The sequence below is a fragment of the Martes martes genome, assembly GCF_963455335.1.
Source record: "Martes martes genome assembly, chromosome: 4".
In the NCBI taxonomy this organism is placed as follows: Eukaryota; Metazoa; Chordata; class Mammalia; order Carnivora; family Mustelidae; genus Martes; species Martes martes.
Window position 1 is genome coordinate 104,896,587 of NC_137891.1, and position 22,479 is coordinate 104,919,065.

The 22,479-nt window shown below is 35.3% G+C and overlaps 1 protein-coding gene across 1 annotated transcript in view; it reads left to right on the top strand.

Moving 5' to 3' along the window:
• Positions 1–22,479, top strand: part of COL11A1 (collagen type XI alpha 1 chain) — a 195,472-nt gene that overhangs the window by 110,341 nt on the left and 62,652 nt on the right. Inside the window, exons 32-41 of the mRNA XM_080802136.1 lie at positions 435–488; positions 621–665; positions 815–868; positions 1,001–1,045; positions 5,108–5,161; positions 11,645–11,698; positions 15,985–16,038; positions 19,392–19,499; positions 19,893–19,982; positions 20,235–20,288. Coding sequence (XP_080658262.1) covers positions 435–488; positions 621–665; positions 815–868; positions 1,001–1,045; positions 5,108–5,161; positions 11,645–11,698; positions 15,985–16,038; positions 19,392–19,499; positions 19,893–19,982; positions 20,235–20,288 — 612 coding nt within the window. The remainder of the gene's footprint in view (positions 1–434; positions 489–620; positions 666–814; positions 869–1,000; positions 1,046–5,107; positions 5,162–11,644; positions 11,699–15,984; positions 16,039–19,391; positions 19,500–19,892; positions 19,983–20,234; positions 20,289–22,479) is intronic.

The following is a 22,479-nucleotide window of genomic DNA, read 5'->3' on the forward strand; positions in this document are numbered from 1 at the left end:
AAGGTATAAAAATAAACTAAAAAGTGATAAGTATGCAAATACAATAATGTTAATTCAGGAAAACTTTTATAAAAGTCCTATTTTAACATCTAATTATTCATGCTCATGATATAGAATTGTAAGTCAAAATTTTTCCATCTAAAATGTCCTTTAATTGCTATTTTCTAATATGAGAAATGATATTTGAATAATTATCTTAAAGTTAAAAACTGAAATTTTTTTTATCAATTCATGCTTTCAATGCTTCTAGGATCTCAGATGTCACTGTAAGTTCATTTTCAAATAGATTCATAGAAGTTGTATAGTATCTTAAAATTCTGTGTCTGATTTAAATATTACCAGCTTGTGAGACTCAATGTGTTCCAAGAGGTTTGCAGCCTATGGCTAAAAATGTTAGTTACCATGCTCATTGTTTCTTGCTTTTATTTTTGTAGGGTTCCACTGGATTTCCTGGGTTTCCAGGTGCCAATGGAGAGAAAGGTGCACGGGTATGATATATAAGCATATTCCCTTAAACCGTGGCATTTAATGTTCTCGCATGAGTACCTATCACTCAGCACTCCACTCACAGTGGACTGTGATCTGCTACATACTGAAACTGTTTAAACTGTCTTTGGCAGGGTGTCGCTGGCAAACCGGGCCCTCGGGGTCAGCGTGGTCCAACGGTGGGTGCCTTGATTTAAAAATCATGCTTTGCATTTTTCAGTCTGGATTTAATTTTCCAAGATAATTCTCTTCGAAAATGCAAACTGGTCCTCTGCTTTTGGATGTACTTGGCACCGGATCAGTTTTCATCTTTTGCTCTCCCGTGCAGGGTCCTCGAGGTTCCAGAGGCGCGAGAGGTCCCACTGGGAAACCTGGCCCGAAGGTATTCTGAGTACTCCTTCTATTTGGGTTTGTTCTCCGTTCCTCTTCCAGAGGATGAAAGCTAGGAGAAGTAATCAAAACTGATTTTTCTTTTCTTTTCTTTTCTTTTCTTTATTTTTGTTGTTGTTGCTAGGGCACTTCAGGTGGTGATGGCCCTCCAGGCCCTCCTGGTGAAAGAGTAAGTATGACACAGTAACATAATATAAAATTAATATTAATATTTTGCAAGTGTTTACATTTCTGGGAAAAGGTACTAGTGTCTGCAAATGGATGGGCACAGTGATTTGCAAAATCTAGTCAGAGTTCAAAAATTCCTATACTTTTCATTGACTTCTTTTTAAGAAAAGCAGAATCCGTTATGTACTACTAATTTTGTTATCGAAATGAGAGTAATATTGTGCATAATTGCCCTATGATGTCACTTTTAAACTCCAGCCAAAACAATTTTTTTTTTAAATATCTGTATAACACCTGTGCCTTCTCCTTCACTCCCTTTGCTTTCCTTATTGATATTCATTTTGTCCATAGCGCTGGAAGCAGCATTATGCTGGTAAAATGCAAGCTCCCAGTAGCCATTAAGTCACAATCGATACACATTCAAATCAAGATAAAACATCTATTCCAGTAAACAGAAAAACTATTTAGTAAATTGATTTTCAATTGATATAAAATAAAGCTAAATATACATGAGTAAGCATGCCCTTTATTTGTTTTCTTTTGGCAAAATACAGCATTTTTGTAGCCAGAGTTTTTGAAAGCTATCTTCTTGAAAGAATTTTAAGTATTAATTCTGTGTCACTTTTAAAGAAATTAGATTCACTTCTTCATAGTCTATAGCAATGTTTGGGATTATGCAGTCATAGTGATATATTTTTGTATATTATTGTTTGAAATTTGTAATAGGTGTTTCACAAAAAGAAAAACAGAAACACCTTATGATATTTATACAAAGAAAACTGAGAATAAGTAATTTTGGGGGAGACAAAGTTTCTATTTGTAACAGAAGTGTCAATAGGTAAGACACAAGAATAAGCATTTATTTTTTTTTTTAAGAATAAGCATTTAATTACGGGGTTGTTTCAAGGCTTTAGTTCATATTTAATTTAATTAAACTTCTACTAAATGTTTCTCACTGTTGATGAACTATTCCCAAATTGAATCAGCTCTTTATGTTTTGAGTTCATAAATAATATATACATTTGAAAAATTTTATGGCCAAAGTCATCTTAATAAGAAGATGTAGTTTAGTTAAAATGGCTAAATCATTAAATGGAATAGAATTATTTCATAAATTATAGCAAATTTTTATGCTCATATCTTGCTTATGCATTCCAAAATATCACGATCAACTATATGTATTTACAGTTTTGTAACAAAACACTGTGGCCCAACAGCCTGATTTTTTTTTAATTAATTAATATATTTGATAGAAATAGAGACCGAGAGAGAGGAAACACAAACAGCGGGAGTGGGAGAGGGAGAACAGACTCCCTGCTGAGCAGAGATCCTGACATGGGGCTCGATTCCAGGACCTGGGATCATGACCTGAGCCGAAGGCAGACGCTTGCTTAACTACTGAGCCACCCAGGCACCACCCAACAGCATGATTATTTGTAATTGTAAAAACACTTTGAGAGTAAGAAAAGTATATTTTGAGGATGAAAGTAAAGGTTAGTATAAAAAAAATTCAAGCTGGTAACCATTTTCGACAGCATTCATACATTTTAAATATACAGAACATATTCCCGGTGTTCTGCGTAGTTGATGAAACCTTTTATCCCTAATATATCTTAATTTTCTGCAAAGGATTTTACCTGTCATAAACTATTTAGTTATGTCTTAGGCATAGTTGATAAATGATAGAAATAACATCATCAAAATATATGACTTGGGAGCTTTAGGGAGAGAGTTTTGTAGTACCTCGAAACTAGACTAGAAACGGAAAAACCTATTTTTGCTCATGACTTCTTTAACAACATATTTGTTTATAAATATACATAGTATTATATGTACATATTATATATATAGCTTAGGATATTTTATATATATAGGAATATATATGTATAAATACACACACACACACACACTCATTAGGATATTCTGCAATTTAATATAATTCCTCGTACTCATGATTTGCAGATCATGGATGTCTGTTATTAAAGATTTAGCTCGTAGCTTTTATTTGGGTCTAGATCACCAAATTAAGCAAAAGCAAAACAAAATAAAAACAAAGAAAAGAACTAAGACACTCAATTTTTACATAAATAACAGAATAGTTTGGGTTTAAGCATGTCCCTTGCGATATTTAGGACATATTAAAATTATTCCTTATTTATCTAAAATTCAAATTTCACTGACACTAGGTATTTTATCTGGCAACCCTGATTGAGTTCCAATAGTATCTTTACACTGAGTATGTATTTTCCACTTCAACTGGGAACTATTTTGATTAATAGAGACAGAACATATAAATACTTTCTGTGGAATTTTATAAAGACCCACTTTCTCTTTATATTCTCTAGAGAAGTGATTTTTGAAAGCTTTTTCATTACAGAAATTTAAATTCAAAATCAAATTTTATTTGAAAAGGAACCAAAATATAGAAAACAAAAAAATGACATTTTAAGAAATTAGAAAAATTGAGCTTGCTACATGACCTAAAAAAATAATACTTTTAAAATTTTGTATTTAAAATAAAATTTTGTTTATAATATTCTTAAGTTATTCTGATAGATACTGAAGAATGATAGTTTTGTACTTTAATAAGAATACCTAAAAGTTGCCCGGCGTTTTGGGTAAACACACTGATATCTATATATTTAATGACATATCTAAATTTGAAGTTTCTTTTTGATTTTAAGATGAGATGCTGGTAATAACAATAATTTGTGATGATTTCTGAACTAGTGTTGGCTTAAAAATGGTAATATTTCCCTTGGAAAATCTAAACTGATAAATTGAAAAGAATAAATTCTATTAAAGACTAACTTTAGTGAACTTTATTTTTTATTTAAATATAAATAAATCCTATTCTAGTTGAGTTAATTAAATCTTATTTATATTTTCTTCCATTTCATATATATTTATTTTAGAAATATAATTATTATGTTCTGGGAACAGAAAGGATTATTTTAGCAATTATTTTGCTGTCTGTATAGTAAGGTTTACTTTCTCCATTTTAAAGATGTGTAAATATGAGTGTTGAATAATATAGTTAATTAAGCATCAAGTTAAGAACAATATTATAAATGTATATTTGGATTGAATGTTAATGGGAATGATTATACAATATGTTTTTATCTTGTCTACAAAGAAGTTTATATGTGAGTAAAATGAGATATTGACATTTTCAGAAAATAAATTTTAAATATAGAAATGAGTTAAAGGTTTTTCTGAATTAGCCACTTGTTTCTTTCTTTTAGTTTTGTTTGACTGGAGTCAGAACATTTATAGAGTCCATTTTAAAAATAAGTTTTGTGGGGAGGGCTATGGAATTGAAATACTCTCTGTTTGGGGATGTTTCCAAACAATGTTAAAAGTCCAGCAAACCATGAGATACTGTGGACTCTGAGAAACAAGCTGAGGGGTTTGGAGGGGAGTTGGGTGAGTCTGGTGGTGGGTATTATGGAGGGCATGTATTGCATGGAACACTGGGTGTAGTGCATAAACAATGAATTTTGGAACACTGAAAAGAAATAAAATAAAATAAGATGGCAGGAAAAAAGTCCAGCATCTGTGGAACTTCTTGATACATCTATGTTCTTTTTGCTTTTAAAGTTTATTTATTTATTTATTTATTTGACACAGAGAGAGAGGTCACAAGTAGGCAAAGAGGCAGGCAGAGAGAGAGGGGGAAGCAGGCTCGCTGCTGAGCAGAGCGCAATGCAGGGCTCGATCCCAGGACCCTGAACTCATGACCTGAGCTGAAGGCAGAGGCTTAACCCACTGAGCCACCCAGGTGCCCCTCAGTTTGCTTTTAATATGAATTCTAGATGTTTACAGTTTTCTTGATTTAAGATCATTGATGTGATGTGTGGTTTTACATACTGAATAATATGAAAAATCATGCATTTAGCTTTTAGATTAGCATAGATTAGCCTGTTGCATTGCCTCAGTTCTGTCATTATGGTGAAGAAGCTATATGTTATGTTTTGGTTCATCTGTAGAAATAAACAGTAAAGTATAAAGATGTATCTTTCAAAGCATATTCCTAAATTTCTTCTCTGCTTTTTCTTTTCAGGGCCCTCAAGGACCTCAGGGTCCAGTTGGATTCCCTGGACCAAAAGGCCCTCCTGTGAGTGCCATAGGTTTTCTTTATCTTTCTCCATTGGACAATGTTTTCAAATTTTTGAGAGTCATGGTTTTATTTTAAATAATTTTTAGATACAAATTTTGATGAAAATTCTAATAAAAACAAAATTGCAATTTGTAGTGTCAAAGAATGTACATTTTTCAATTTGTTTAATTTATTCAGTTTCAGTTTATTGAGTGTTTCTGATGTAATTCAAAAATATCTTAGTAAATATCCTTTAAAAGTATATTAAAGATGGAAAAAACATGCATGGGTGTTATTCTCTCCAATACTCCTCTCCTGCAATGAATATTATTGATGGCTTTAAAAATTACTACTGATTGTTAAATATTTATTTTATCAGTATTTCTCTTTTGTCTTCCATCACCCAATGTATTTGTCAAAATGTCACTTCCTAAATATTCTCTAGCATTCTGACATTACTTACATCTCATTATAATTTATTTGTATTTATTATTTTTGTCTCCATATGCATTCTTTTAAACAATGTAATGCTAACCCTTCTTGATTTATACCCCCTTTTTATATAATTTGCTGAGATATTCAAAGAGCTTCACAAAGTTAACTGAAATACTTTATTCTCATACTTAAATATTCATGGAAACATAGGACATGCTCAACGCTCAGTTGTTTTCTGCTTCTTTTCTTAGCAATCTACTCAGTTTATTTATGAGAACTAGAATCAACTTACCCACTGTTTTAGTCCATTCTGGCTCTGATAACAAAAAAACCCGCCAAAACCAACCAAACAAAAAAACACACAGAGACCAGCTAGCTTATAAATAACAGAAATGTATTTCTCACAGTTCTGGAGGCTGGAGGTCCTAGATCAGGGTACCAGTGTGGTCAGGGGAGGGCCCCCTTTCAAGTAGCAGACTTCTTATGGTATGGTCATGTGGCAGAAGGGGTTAGGGAGCTCTCCGGGCCGCTTTCATGTCCCTGATTTCATTCCTGAAGTTCTCATCTTCATGACATAAGCACCTCCCGAAGGCCCAAGGGACTAATAACATCGCCTCTGAGGGTTGGGATTTCAATATATGAATTTCAACGTATAACTTAGGATTTCAACATGCATTTCAACACAGTTTCAGGCCGTAGCACCCATGTGTCTAAGGAAGTTGTTCTCAAAGTGTGTTCTTTGGGTCAGAGCATCGTAGTACCACTGGAGATTTCTTAGACATGCTACCTTGCTCAGCTAGTCAGAACTCCAAGAGAGCGGCACAGCGTGTTTAGTAAATTCTCCAGATAGTTCTGATGCACGCTAAAATTTGTAAGCCACTCTTCCAGTCTACACCAGATAATGCTATGCAAACTTTAATGTGCATACAAATTGCGTGGGTACCTTGTTAAAAATGTAGATTTGATTTAATAGGTCTGGGATGAGTCTTGAATCTTGACCTTACTGACAACAGTCCAGGTTATGTCAATGCTACTGCTCCATGGGCCATTCTTTAAGTAACAAAGATAAAAAATATTTTGACCGAAAATAAAACCAACGTAGTTTGGCTATGATCAACTCAGCAGGAAGCTAAGTATAGTTAAAATTTTCAGTCAATAATTTGAGAACCAAATGTTTTTTCACTGCAATAATACAGATAACTAAATAATTACTAGTAGTTTTATTCACATTCTGGATATTTTCTTTTGGGGGCTCATTGATATACATTTTTCAACTGAATATTCTAAATTGACTTCGAACTGAATCTTTTTGACAAAACCACAACATTCACCTTGTATGAGGAGGTTATATGGGACTTTTTATATATGCCAGTTTTTTAAAAAACTGTATATCCCAGTTCTCTATTTTCAAATAATTATAGTTAACCAAATATAGCCCCATAACAATCTCACATAAAGAAACAATTCAGAAAATTCTGAACTAGGATGTTAAAATTTTACATAAATATTACATCTGATTACATTATACTTTTAAATATGTTGAAAATAATTTAAAACTAAATGAATATGGGTATCCAATTTTTTATTGAATTGAAGAATTCTCAATTTCACTGATAAATTTCAAGTGTGACTTTAGCTCACATCTTCAAAATATGAATTATTTATCATGAAATACTAACTTACAGTAAATATTAAATGTTGAAACCATCTCTTACTTTTGGCAACAATTTTTATTTATTTTTTTTAAGATTTTATTTATTTATTTGACAGACAGAGATCACAAGTAGGCAGAGAGGCAGGCAGAGAGAGAGGAGGAAGCAGGCTCCCTGCTGAGCAGAGAGCCCGATGCGGTGCTCGATCCCAGGACCCTGAGATGGTGAACTGAGCCGAAGGCAGAGGCTTTAACCCACTGAGCCACCCAGGCGCCCTGGCAACAATTTTTAGACACTGTGTTTAAAATATTATTTTCAGGGGCGCCTGGGTGGCTCAGTGGGTTAAAGCCTCTGCCTTCGGCTCAGGTCATGATCTCAGGGTCCTGGGATCGAGCCCCACATTGGGCTCTCTGCTGAGCAGGGAGCCTGCTTCCCTTCCCCTCTCTCTGCCTGCCTCTCTGCCTGCTTGTGATCTCTGTCTGTCAAGGAAAGAAATAAAATCTTTAATAAAAAATAAAAAATAAAAAAATAAAATATTATTTTCAACAATATTTCTCTTTATTACTGCAAACATATCAAAAAAGAATTGTTATCTATATTATAGTATTTTAAAAGGCTTAATGCAAATAGTTAGAATTAAATATAGGATAGTATCAGCACTACCTGTATTTAGTGTTGTTTACCCACCATCTCAGTTCCCTTCAAAATGTAATATAGTCACGCAAAGTTACACATGTAGTGAAGTGAAAACACAGTTCCAAAAATGTATACATAAGGCTTTTTTTTAAAAGATTTTATTTATTTAACAGAGAGAGAGAGAGAGAGAGAGATCACAAGTAGGCAGAGAGAGAGGGAGAGGCAGGCTCCCTGCTGAACAGAGAGCCCTATGTGGGGCTCGATCCCAGGACCCTGAGATCATGACCTGAGCTGAAGGCAGAGGCTTAACTCACTGAGCCACCCAGGCACCCCCATAAGACATTTTTTATGAGTATTTTGAAGCTGTGTGCATAGATCATTGTTTAGCAACATAAAATCCAGTGGTACTTATAAGTACCACATTATCATACCATTTATATTTGTACATATTGTACATATTGCTAAGAATTGTTTCCTTCATGTAATGTAATTTTATTGTCAAGGAAAACTGTTTGACCCATTTTTCCTCAGACTTTTTCAGTCCATTCTCTCATGTATCTTTCAACAAGTTTTGAGCCATTAATCATGCATGCATTTTGTCTCTAAGAAGTATTAGAAGTATAATAAGTGCCTACATTTGAGAAGCATGCAGTCTAGTTGGAGAGGCATGACACTGTTAAGGAACATTGCTTTCACTGCTAAACAAAATGATTTTTGTACTCTGTTTCTGTGACAAGTGAAACATCAGAGCATGAACTAAAAGTACCTATTATTTCTCTGGTATGCAGTTTTATAACATTTAGGACAGAAATGCCTTCATCTCTTTCATATGGAAAGAAGCAATTCAGATGGAGGGATAGAGCCAAACTCCTTTTCCTACAAATAAACTGGCTCATCTTCCTTGTAATCAGAAACTGTGTATGTGTGTGTGTGTGCACACGTGTGTGTATGTTTTTATATATAAATTCACACATATACACATACACAAATGGATTATGGATCGAGTGCTTGGAATGTTCATGTTTAGAGTCTGTTAATCTCATGCCAGTGTCAGGATATAGTTACCCCATGAAGAATTTTAACTCGAGGTGATTGAGATTTATAACACAACTATTATGATATACATTCTATTTATAGAAGAGGAAAAATCAAAATTCAGTTCCAGTGGGAAGTGAAAAAAATATCCTTAACACTTATTTATAAGTGCCTTTTCACAGATTGCCTTGCACACTCTCATTTTAGTAAATTTGTTGCCACTGCTCTTCAACAACACCAAAGGTGCATTCTATTTTGACCAATAAAATTATTTTAAAATTAATGCTGTGAAATTATTTGGTAATCCTTCTGCTTTATTTTATTGGATTGTAGTGTGGGAGCATTATAATTATTTAGAATTAATCACTTAATATTTGAAATATATACTTAAATAAAAAAATGATAATGATATGAATTCTTTTTTTTTTTTTAAAGATTTTATTTATTTATTTGACAGATCACAAGTAGGCAGAGAGGCAGGCGGAGAGAGAAGGGAGGAAGCAGGCTCCCTGCTGAGCAGAAAGCCCGCGGGGCTCAATCCCAGGACACTGGGATCATGACCTGAGCCGAAGGCAGCCGCTTTAACCCACTGAGCCACCCCGGCACCCCAATGATATGAATTCTTTATGTAGTCTATTAACACTGTTCCCTCATGATATGTGGAAAAGTCATCAAAAATCATTTTGTATTCATACCAAGGTGACATTGTTTTGATTTAAGACTACCATTTTTTTAAAGATTTTTTTTTTTAATTTTATTTATTTGACAGACAGAGATCACAAGTAAGCAGAGAGGCAGGCAGAGAGAGAGAGGAGAAGCAGGCTCCCCACTGAGCAAAAGGCCCGATGCGGGGCTCCATCCCAGGACCCTGGGATCATGACCTGAGCCGAAGACAGAGGCTTTAACCCACTGAGCCACCCAGGCATCCCTAAGACCACCATTTTAAAGGATTATGATGTTTTGCAATAAAAGTGTAACCTGTGCTTCTCAAATCAGCAAATGTAATGAGATATTGAAATATATATTTACAGATTGTTAGAAAATGTGTGAATGGTTTATGCTAATGGCAAAACACATCATTTGAGAGACATTTTAGTACGGGGGAGGGTGGAATGCCCCATTCCTGTTTACTATCCTTTAGCTGCCTCTCTCTGTGTTTTTAGTTAAAACTCCTGCCCACGATTGACAGTACATTTATTCCTATATGTATCAAAATAATGATACACTATAGACTTTTTGTTTACTGTTTTGAATTACTGAACTTACATGAAGTCTGCTATCAATTAACTACTTATTTCTGTGCTTCACCTTTAAACTGAGGGCAGAGCTAACTCTTATATGACTGTATATCTGTGCCTAATACATAAAAATATGTAATAGGTGGTTAAGAAAAAAGAAATGTTTTGGGGCTTTGGTTAAAAACACTCCAGTTTTGGTCTTTTCAGAGGATGACACTAGACTCACTGAAGTGATCATGGGAACCATGAGCAGATCACCGAGTAAGCGATAATCTTGTGAAGTGTCATAAGAACAGTCATTAATTCAGAGCTGTTAGTTCACATGGCAGCCCGGGATGAGATGAGATCAGGGAACAGAGCTGGGACCGGAGTCAGGCCTTTCTCCTGAGCTTTTGAGGCCAAAGTCAAAAAGCCTTACTCCGGTGAAACAAAGCTATCAGTGAAAATAATCTTCTTTTGAAAGAAAGCCTTATTTTCTAACTCAGTATAAAAATAATTGATATTTGAAAATAGATTTTTATAAATAATGTATTTTTAAAATAAGTAGATTTAAATGATTAACCGGGTGTGAGAGGTGTATCTGTTATTGTTAAAATATTACTAAAATGATCATTTCTCTTCGTTTATCTGGAGGGTGAGAATATTCCTGCCTCTACCTATTAAACCTGTTTTGAAATCTGACCCCAATACTTAATGGTTTCTGAGTAGGATGACTAATCCATAGTGCAGACTAAAGAAGCAATCTATAGTTCTACTAAATATCTAAAACACAGGAACCACACGGAGTTGTTTACTTTAAGTACTCAGTTAATTGCTTCATTTATTTCTTCAGTCATGACACAGACAGCATCCTTTAGAGAAAGTGGTACATAGTAGAGCAGCTGTCCAGGGCTTAACAAACATTATGTGTCCAAGAGGATATTTAAGAAAACCAGCTGGGAAAATTTGGCCCTGATGACTTCTAAAATTGAACATAGACCTGACCTTTTTCCCTTTATTTGAAGCAATTGAGAGACAAAGTGCCCTTGTTTCTAGGTTTGTATTTCTTTTCATTCTTATCAGTTAGAAGCTCAGACCACCACTAGAGGACACTATCTTTCTGCTATCCAGAGCTTGATGCACAGGAAATTGAGTTAAGAACAGATCACCAAAAAAGAGGGGAAAAACACTCCTTTGTCAAGTACCGAAGAACTAAACCTTTTTGTAAAATTAAAAATACAGATCTATATGAATGTGTTTTTTAAAAACAGATGTTAATGAAATCATTTATAAATGTAAAATGTTCATAAGGGAGTAAAAACAATTTTCTCTTGGTCACAGTTACAGGTAGAATTATCCTAAAGAGATATATACGCATACCACTATTGTATATAAAATCAACAGAACATCAAAATATGATACCTAATGAAAATATGATGAGAAAATTGTCTAACAGATAACATTTAAAGTATAAACAATTTCAAGGAATATTTATGACATGTGGTATTTAATATTTGTGATTTCAGGGACCACCTGGGAAGGATGGCCTGCCAGGACACCCTGGACAACGTGGAGAGACTGTAAGTGACCCCACCCTTTTGCCTGTAATTTTCCATCTCTAGTACCCATCATTTCACAGAAAGCTACTTTATTATCAGGTTTACTAGGTTTTGGACAATGGAGAAATTAATCTCATTGAAACTTTTATTAAAAAAATGTATATATAAAATACATAAATTGACCCAAGTTTGTATCCCACCACAAATGAATATACATGAGGATATGGGGTTTGATTTTACTGTCTTTACTGTCAAGAACAGCACTTTAGGGTTGAGCTGACAGAGAGGAGCCCATTATCTTTTGGACACCTCTCCAAGGTTGTCAACCTTGACCTTTTCACAGAAGTATTTATTTAAAGTTATATTCTGTCCAACCCTGTCACACGTCCACTCTCTAAAGGAAACATGTACACTAGGCCGTACATTTAATACATTCTTCTATCCAGAACAAAAGGATGAAATATTTCCTGGTGTTGGAACCATCAGTCTGTAACTGTGTTGAAACTATGTCAAATGCATCCTCTCGTCTCAAGTAAGAAAATGTAAATGAAAAATGTAACTGAATTTTATTTTAAAATTATGAGACTATAACATTAAATAATTAATCTGAACAACTTATATGAATAACAGTGATTTGGGCAAGGGGGAAACTGGCACCTTAAGTATGGTTTAAAAATCCCAGTGGGTTTGTTTATTTATTCTGCCACTGTTACCAAACCATGTGTCTGGCTTTTCCAGGGGGATGTTAGTTTAATCAGAAGTTACCATTGCTTAGCACATTTCCTTGGACTCAATTCTTGGATCTCACCATTGATTAATTTTATCCAGATTTCCTAAGGAAATCACAACACAGACTAGCTTTGACGATGTGTTTCAAAGTCATTTTAGGGCATGCAGCCAGCATGAAGACACATTTGGAGTTGCACTGTAGTGCACACACAGCAACAAATCTGAAAACAGGATGATCTTTTTGCGTAGGATAAACAGTCTATCAGCAGCAACTCAATTCCTGTTTTGCTCACCATGTGATGATGCTTAGTGTAACAGCTTCTTCGTTTTAGTCAGATTGTAAACTTCAAAGTCTTGGATTTCAAAAGCAGAATCACATATGATTTAGTGAGACCAAAGAGTAAAATTGTTTGGGTTTCCTCCCGGGAATTACATCTGCATGAGGAGCATAAAATAAACTCTTTAGTGGAGAATCCATACTCAGATTTGCAAATGTACTCTCATTCAAATCTTGCAGTCAATCATTTTTAACTAAGTCATTGTGTAGTTTTGTGGGAGTAACTCTAGAATATTTTCAAACTGTCTTTTGAAAAGGGGATACCTAGAGAATAGGCATTATAAAATCCCTTTTGTCTTCAATTTAATCAAGATCTTCTGCTTCTACCCAGAGGAACTATATTATATATAACATTTAAATTTAAACAAAGCATATTAAAATAGCATATTAACTAGTGATTCTAAGATAGATATTCTCCTTCAGTAGTTTCTCATAGAAAAATGGAAAATTGTATTTCTGATTTCAAATCCACTTTTTTTTTTTTTTTTAAGATTTCACTTATTCATTTGACAGAGTGATAGAGAGCACAAGTAGGCAGAGCGTCAGGCAGAGGGAGAGGGAGAAACAGGCTCCTGCCTGAGCGGGGAGCCTGATGTGGGGCTCGATCCTAGGACCCTGGGATCATGACCTGAGCCAAAGGCAGCCGTTAAACCGAATGAGCCTCCCAGGTGTCCCTCAAACCCACTTTGAAGAGCAAGAGTGCATCATCCTACAGTCAGGAACCTTTCTTTCTCACTTTGTTCTGTGCTGACTGGGATTCAAAGGATTGCCTTGTACAGAAAGAACCAGAATCTAGAGCAGCCATATGCTGCTATATACGTGTCACCTTATTTTAAAGGAGAAATTCTTTTGTTATATTTGAGATTTGTCCCCAGTGAGAATTCCTTGAATTGAAGTGTCATTCTCCTGTTTTACAATTCAAAGCTTTTTAAGCCACTGGCAATAATTCGAAATAATTTCTGTTATACTGAAACAACCCAAATTTGTCTCAGGAACACACTGGCCAAATCCTACAGTCATCCTAAAATTAACTTAGTCTCCTACAGATTATCAGAATAGAAGTTAACATTTTTACTGGGTCTTACAGCAGACCCAACATAGCAAAGTGATCTCCATATTCAGGGACTTTGAAAAACATAATTTAACTTATTATTCTAAAATTAAATAGCAAGTATAGTCTTATTACATGACAGTATTTAACAAGCACACTCCATTGTGAACTATATAATTTTCTTGTACAAGGTCTTTGTTACATTTATTGGATATTTGCAAATACTCTGAATGTATTAAAGTAGCAGACATAAACAAGCTGTCCTCCAGTTCCTCCCAAATCAGTCACCTAGTCGGATGTGCTAGCACCCAAGGTTTTCTCTTTCCACATTTTTCACAGAATTTCCTCAATTAAGCATTGATTTTTAATCAGTTGATTTTCATTAATTATTATTACAAGCATTTTTTTGTGTGCTGTTCTTGCTCTTACAATTACTAAGGAAAAAAATTTAAGACTTTATTTATTTTTTTTTCACATTCAGTATTGCATTTATATCTTCATGTCAAACTTAGCGATTAGAAGTTAGGAGAAGGGTAATACAGACAGAAGGAACAGGCTGTGCAAATACGTGGTGTATGGCTATTCAGAGAAGGGTTAGAAATCAGCATGGTTAAGAATGTAAAACATATTCTATGATATAGTCCCCTTGTATTAGTTTGTTTTGCTATTTTTAAAAGATTTTTTTAGAAGACTTTACTCATTTATTTGACAGAGAGTACAAGCAGGTGAGTGTCAGGCAGAGGGAGAGGGAGAAGCAGGCTCCTCACTGAGCAGGGATCCCGATGCGGACTCGATCCCAGGACCCCGGATCATGACCTGAGCTGAAAGCAGACACTTAACTGATTGAGCCGCCCGGGTGCCCCTGTCTTGCTATTGAAAGTGGGATCTCAAGAGAAACCCTGTTGATCGTAAGAATTAATGGATTTTAAAAAGTAAAAGAAATCTGTTTTCTTTCCCTGAAACGTCAATTCAAGTAATGACAAATATAGGTTATTTGCCTTTTCCCTACTATAAAAATCCTGTTACTATTAATAATTCAATCAGTTATCTGGGAGGTTGCTGTGTAAACACGGGACTACAGTTTCTGCCCTTTGCTTTTCAATCTTATTATTTCCAGTCTCATGTTGCCGTCAATACTTTGGCAAAGGCCATTTGCTTTAATTCAGTTCTGAAGGTTTTTCTCCCTATATTTTGAAGCTACTTGTCCAACTGTTAAATGTAAATTAACTTACATGAGAAGGAAATTTGCCAATCATTGAACAGTCATACAGAATGGCTAACCCAGGAGTCTAGAGAAATAAAGACAACGAAATATACGCTCAAAGCCTTTGTTTAGTGACTACCTGCTGCTTACATCTCCCAGATTTTATCTTAATGGCTGCATTATTTACAAGGTACATTTGTAACTGTATTTGGGGAAACTTTAAGAAAGAATACTGACAAAATGCTGAAATGATTACCAGTCATGCAGTGTTCTTTTTATAAATGTACTCTACATCCTGTTTTATTTTTGTTTTTGTTTTGTTTTGATTCTGTTCTTATTTTATGTTGGAATGCAGGAAAGGAAAATGCATTAATATCACAGACCATAGATTTATCTCTGTATGTAGAAGCAGTGGACTGTTTCAAGAAAGTCTAAATCATCATTTATTTTATCCACAAGCATTGCTATGTTAAAATTCTCGCTGTTGTTTGACCAGGTAGAATAGGGCTCAGAATACGTTCTCCATCCATCTTCATCCAATGGTCTTCTTTTCTTTTTTAAGTTTATTGAAAGTAATCCTTGGACTGTAATGTGAAATAATGAGGGTGGTAAATTTAGAATTTTAAAGAAAACTGGAATATAGTAACTGATATTTAAGCATTTAAAAATAAGTATTTTTAGGGGCAACTGGGTGGCTCAGTCAGTTAAGCATCTGGCTTGATTCTGGTGCAGGGCCTGATCTCAGGGTTGTGAGATTGAGCCCCGAGTCCAGCTGCATGCTCGGTTCATGCTTGGGATTCTCTCTCTCTCTCCCTCTTCCTCTGCTCACCCCCCAAAATAAAGAAAGAAAGAAAAGTAATAAAATAAATTTTAAAATAAGTATTTTTAGCCAAAAAGTGACTTTGTTTTAATGCGAGTTATCTTACCGAATTTTAATTTATGCTTTTTCGTGTGTAGTTTTGACAGATTATGTTTTCTTTCCTTAGGGGTTTCAAGGCAAGACTGGCCCCCCTGGGCCAGGGGGTGTCGTTGGACCACAGGTATGTCCCTTTACTTTACTTTTTTAATAAGATTTATTTTCCTGTTTATATTTTCATCTTTTCCATTAAAATCTGCCCATTTTATTATGATCCAAAATGGTGTATTTTAGATTTTACATCACATTTAAATAAATGCAACTGACCTACCTCAAATAAGCAAACTTTTACTTAGCTGAAGAGATTTTTTTCAGTTGGCTGCAAAAATAAAAGAGAATAAAACAAATAATGAAGATTAAGTCAGAAAATTCACAATGAAGTTAACATGAAACCCCGACCACCGTTCTATTCTGCTAAAACCACCAAAATGCTTTATTAGAAAGGTTGACCATCATGTTTTCCCAGAGTTTCAAATTACAAAATGACTTCAGATTTCTGAGTATAAATTAGATTTAGTTGTATAATACATTAGAAATATAATATAAAGCTTTGAACATGGATTTTTCCCTTAAATTGTAATATTTGTAGTATATTGCATGTTTCTTAAGATTTTTGTCTTTATAACAATGATTTCCATCAATGATAACATAGTTGCAATCTTTGAATATGCCTAAATAATGACAAAGACAGTTTTTTCAACATAGGTGGCAGGAAGAGTCTCAAAAATTGATACAATATGTTGAATTATAGAATAATTTGTGAGAATAGAAAATATTTATTCTGGCAAAGTGGCATTGAATGGAAAGGACACATTTAGTTTACTCGGCCGGAATTTTACCCCTGCTAATAACAAATCATAGCAAAAGAGCAAGAGCAGTTGAGTAAGTGTTTTAATTATTTAATTGCTTTAAATAGTTTTTTTTCTCAGCCTATAATTAAGACTTTGTAAGTCTTAAGACTTAAGACTTAAGTCTTAAAAGACTTAAGTCTTAAGACTTTGTAACTCAAATATACCCACACACATACTCACACACACAAACACACAAATGATAAGCAGAGAAACAAAAAACCGCATCTTCTTTCTAGGAATATGTGTGACAGAAGCAAAAATGAAGAATTCTTGGAATGATTAATCATTTAATTACAGAGATGAATCCTAAAGCAAGGGAAATGCTGTTTACTCTTTTATAAAAGAAAAATGCATACTTGCATGATTTTTTTTTGCATACTTTTGTATGTGTGTGCTGAAGAACTCTTTTTTAAAAGATGTTATGTATTTGTTTAGAGAGACAGCATGCATGCAAGTGGAGAAAGGGGTATAGGGAGAGAATCTCAAGCAGACTGCACTGAGCATGGAGCCCCGTGCGGGGCGACATCTCACAACCTTGAGATTAGGACCTGAGCCAAAGCCTAGAGTTGGTTGTTGAACCTACTGAGCCACCCACGTACCTCTGTACTGAAAAATCCTTAACTGCTTATCAGTTTTAATTAAAAAAATACTCCCCCAATAATTAGCTACTCTTATTATTTTTTCTTCATTTCAAGCAACTTCATGGCAATTTTCTGTGAAAAGTTATAACTTAAAGAATGATTCCTATTATAGTCAATATCTGTGAATAGAAATGAAATCAGGGATGCCTGGGTGGCTCAGTTGGATAAGCAGCTGCCTTCGGTTCAGGTCATGATCCCAGCGTCCTGGGATCGAGTCCCACATCGGGCTCCTTGCTCGGCAGGAAGCCTGCTTCTCCCTCTGCCTCCGTCTGCCAGTGCTCGCTCTCTCTCTCTCTCTCTCTCTCTGAGACAAATAAATAAAATCTTTAAAAAAAAAAAGAAATGAAATCAAAGTCCAACTAGAATGTAGACATCAAGGGGCTTAACTGATTATTTCAGGATCTTACCCCTTTTGAAAATTCATCTCTGCCTAATGTAGACACCTGGCTTCTGAGATCTTTGTTGTTGTTGTTAAAGTATCAGGTGTTTTACTGAGGATGCGTTTCCATTGAGTTAGTTTTCTTTATTGGTTCTTTTAAGAGAGAAAATCCAATTCCTGATTTCAGTAACCTAATTTTCAGGTTAAGACAAAAGAAGTGATTTAATAGGAACAATATTGATTGTGATATTTCATATTTATTCTGTTTTTTTATAGTCATGTGAATCACTGCTCATCTTTGTCTCGATGGCGATAGCCATTAAATTTGGATCAATTTTATATTGCTTGCTACTGAAATTCCACTGATCAGATATTCAAGAAAAATTCCTCTGTGGGGTGTATGTTTGTACATTAATGATAAATTGGGGACTTTCAGCAACATACGATTAAAAGAATTTAAACCTAGAAATTTACACTCAAATATAAGGCAGATGCATTCTTTATCCAATACCAAAGGCTAAGAATCTGTTGCATTTTTAGAGAATTAACAGGGAATGATAATGCATAAACAGCTTCAGCAAGACATTCCACTGTTTAACAGCCTTAGCATCTGGAAACTTTCCCTTTATATGTCTTTAACTTAAATCCTTCATTTTGCTTTATTCTAAGTGGAGATACAGAGCAACTGGTCACCATTCTCTATTTACACTTGAAAGCTCATTAAACTTTAGCACCACAGAACAGCACCACTCAGGGGACACATAAATGACCTGACATTTTTCACTTTGGCATTTGCAGCAATTTAAGGGAGCGGGCTGTTTGTTACAGCCTTTGGCCGGGAGGAGCTGCCAGCCCAAACTCGAGGCCTGCAGGATCTCCCTGCTACATTCCCTAGACTTTGTCAAATGAATATAGATTAACTGTAGAGAGATCTCCAGTCATGGAAATTCCACGGAGAACTGCTTTGGTTGTTTGGGTTCCAGGGGACCAAGGCTTATTATCAAGCAGTGATTCATTGGGTAGCTACCAATGTGGTACTGATGCCTCTTTTAATCCTAAACTCATTCAACTTCTTACATAAAAAGAGGGAATGGGATGAAACTAGTTAAAACCACATTTAAAAAAAAAAAATTTATTTATTTATTTGACACAGAGAGAGAGGGATCACAGGTAGGCAGAGAGGCAGGTAGAGAGAGGGGGGGAAGCTGGTTCCCTGCTGAGCAGAGAGCCCGACGCAAGTCTCAATCCCAGGATTCTGGGATCATGACGTGAGCTGAAGACAGAAGCTTTAACCCACTGAGCCACCCAGGCACCCCCAAACCAGAGTTTTTAACAATACTTTGGCCTCGCTCTGAAACACTCCTGGTACGGAACGAAGAAAGTAGCTTTTTGAATTTACCTATGTAAATCGGGTCCTAACGAAGGATGACACTTATTTCTTTTCAGACTCCTCCCAGATATGGTGCTTTTCTGTTTTGTAGGACAGCATGGAAATAAGTGAAAATGATAACCTTCTGTGAAAAGGAGCACTATTTCTTTGGGAATCTGTGTTATCCTTATCAAAAGTAAAAGAACAATCTAATGAGATTTCGCTGATCCAATTTAGGGACCAACTGGTGAGACTGGTCCAATAGGTGAACGAGGACATCCTGGCCCTCCGGGCCCCCCTGGTGAGCAAGGTCTTCCCGGTGCTGCAGGAAAAGAAGGTGCAAAGGTATGACACACTCAAGGAAACTTCTTGGCTAAAAACATCCATTTACTTTTCACTCTGGCTTCTCATCACTTGTCCATAGGGTCTATATATTAGCACAGTATTTAAATAGATCAGAAAGATATATCAGTAAAATATCCAGCTTATTGTACTTTAAGGTGTGACTGAACAATAGCATAAGACCACTTAGATCCATTGGCCATGAAGCCGTGCTTTTATACACAGTCTTAAATATAGGTAGTGGTAAGTTCATTTTAATGTCTATGGCATTCCACACAATATTCTCATTATTGAATGACATTTAGGCTTCACTCACAGGTTAGAGGCAGTAACAGCTTCGTGTATAGAAACACATAGAAATTACCCTCTATGATTGATGTGTATTATATTCCTTAGGGTGACCCAGGTCCTCAAGGTGTCTCAGGGAAGGACGGACCAGCGGGACTACGTGGTTTCCCAGGTGAAAGAGGTCTTCCGGGAGCTCAGGTATACTCAGCATTTAGATAAAGCATGTAAATGAGATTACTTTTCAGAAGCATGTTTCTCAGACTTAACTAAATATGCATAAGTAATTAAGGGGAGATGTGTAAGCATAAGCATTGATTATCCTAACATATATGGCAATGTATATTTGCGCCTAAAACACTTCTTACCATCTCCATTTTATCAATCATACACCTCCTATTTATATTCAAGTCACATTGATTCATTTTCTTTGTTTTTATTCTCATTTCCCAGGGTGCACCTGGACTGAAAGGAGGGGAAGGTCCCCAGGGCCCACCGGGTCCAGTTGTAAGTATGATCATAATAAATAACGACGCTACCCTTGGTTGCAAATTATAGCTCTTCTTTCATCACTCTCATGCTGTGATCCCACAGTGTGTAGGAGAGAAAATAAACACACGTCAATCAAATCAGTCAATGCCTGGCTTCTACTAATTGCATGCACTAATGAGTGCAGAAACAGAGGAGTGTAGACGATTGGAAATATTTACTCCACCGTTGCTGTCAGAAGGTAAAAGGAGCTAGCTCGTTTCTTAAATACCCAAGGAAATAAATCATAATTTGTCTTATTGTAAGTACTCGATGAGACTTGAATTTTGTCAATGCTTTTAAAAAACTCTCCTAAGCGGGAAAGGTATATATTCATTTACGAGTTATCCAGATTGCTTTATTTAGTTAATGTAACCTTACAAAGTAATTAGCAAATGAGCAAATACCAGATTTTTACTTCACCTTTTCCTTTTTGAGATATAGATCAATTCCTCTGAAAGCAGTTGAATACAGCCTTCATTTTTGCCCACGAGTTCACCTTTGTACTTACCTGTACTCAGAAAGGTTACCAATAACAGCCAAACTGCCAGGTTTAGTGGCCTCATCTCATTCTCCACCATATTTCATCAAGCTGAAAAGCTGAAAGTGGCTTTAAATCCTTATACAAAACGTTGACGTCATATTCCTCCCCTCCAAAGTGTTATTTTAATGTGTCCCGCTTTCTTGATTGCCACTGCTGCCACATTTGTTCAGACTCTCTCCTTGCTCAGTAGTGTCTTACCTCATGCTCCTGATTCCATTTCCTCAGCTTCTTCAGTTTTGCCCACTGATTTGAAAGTACAGGCACACATCCTTAACTATGCCCTCCTTCTGCTTTTCTGCAGCTCATGATCCCACATTGCCTTCAGAAACACATTCCTTATAATGACCAATGAGTCATCTTCACAGCTTGGTCCCATTCACCATAGTCTGTTTTATTTGCCTTGTTGACTCCTTCTAATTCTACCCAGTTTAATGCGTTGAACTTCATCCTTCTCAAACTGCCACAATCTTCTATATTTTGCAGAGAGAATACTACTTACTTTTCCCTTTCTTCCATTTTCCCTTTCTCTACTTCACCAAAATTCTACTCACCCCAAAAAGATAAGGCTGAAATGTTAAATCTCTGTAAAGTCATCTCTGGACAATTTGCCTCCATTTCATTTATTGGTGAAATTTCTTCACCTTTAGTGATTTTTGTTGTGGTTTGCATTTTAGAAATTACATTGGAATATAACAGTTGTCTCTCTCAGTAGAATGTGAGCTTCTATGTTATTTTAGTACCTCAAGGCACAGTGCCTGACACACAGGAATCCTTCCACATCTACCTATTTGAATTATTTGAAAGCCTGATATTGGAGTTAAGTGTATATAGCATAACTAATACTGAGAACATGGCATGATAAACTTTGGCAGATTGAATAACATATTTAATCTGCAAATCACATAAATGTCATGTTACAATGACTAAGGTAGGCATGGACATACAGTAAACATTTTTTAAAAGGAAAAATAAGCATTTCAGCAGCATATTTGACCTTCTACATGCATAAAACTATGTAGAATGTTTAAAAATATCCTCATAAGTGAGTGCTGGTAGCACTAGCAGAAACAACAGCTGAATATGACAGAAGTTTTCATTTGCGCAGAGACTCTTCAAACGGCTCAGCACAATGCAATCCATTTAATCAGACCTTCAGGATCTAAAGTGTGTTCATTTTAGGAACACGTATATATACTTTAAGATCAAGTTATTGATTCTGTGAAAACTGAATCATGACTACAAGGATTATATTGTTTAAACTTATCTTTTAGGGTCCAATCAAATAATGCTATCCCAGGTGTTTGGAACAGTTAATATCTGTATATTTGTAAGGTGCACAGTATATATAAGAGATACACTCAACAGAATGGTAATCAGCAATTATCTGACTGCATGAAAATGACATATTAAATATGATATGATAATCTAGTGTTTATTTAGTTGGCTTCAACACCACTTATTTGGCAATTGCCACTCACCTCCCTATATACAATTAAGTTCCTTTGACTATATCCCTTTAAGTGGCTTTAAGATACACCATTTCGAAAAGAAAAACACCAAACATTAAACAACACTATAAGGACAGTCAATGATTAAGTCCCTAATGACATACCCACGATAAATATC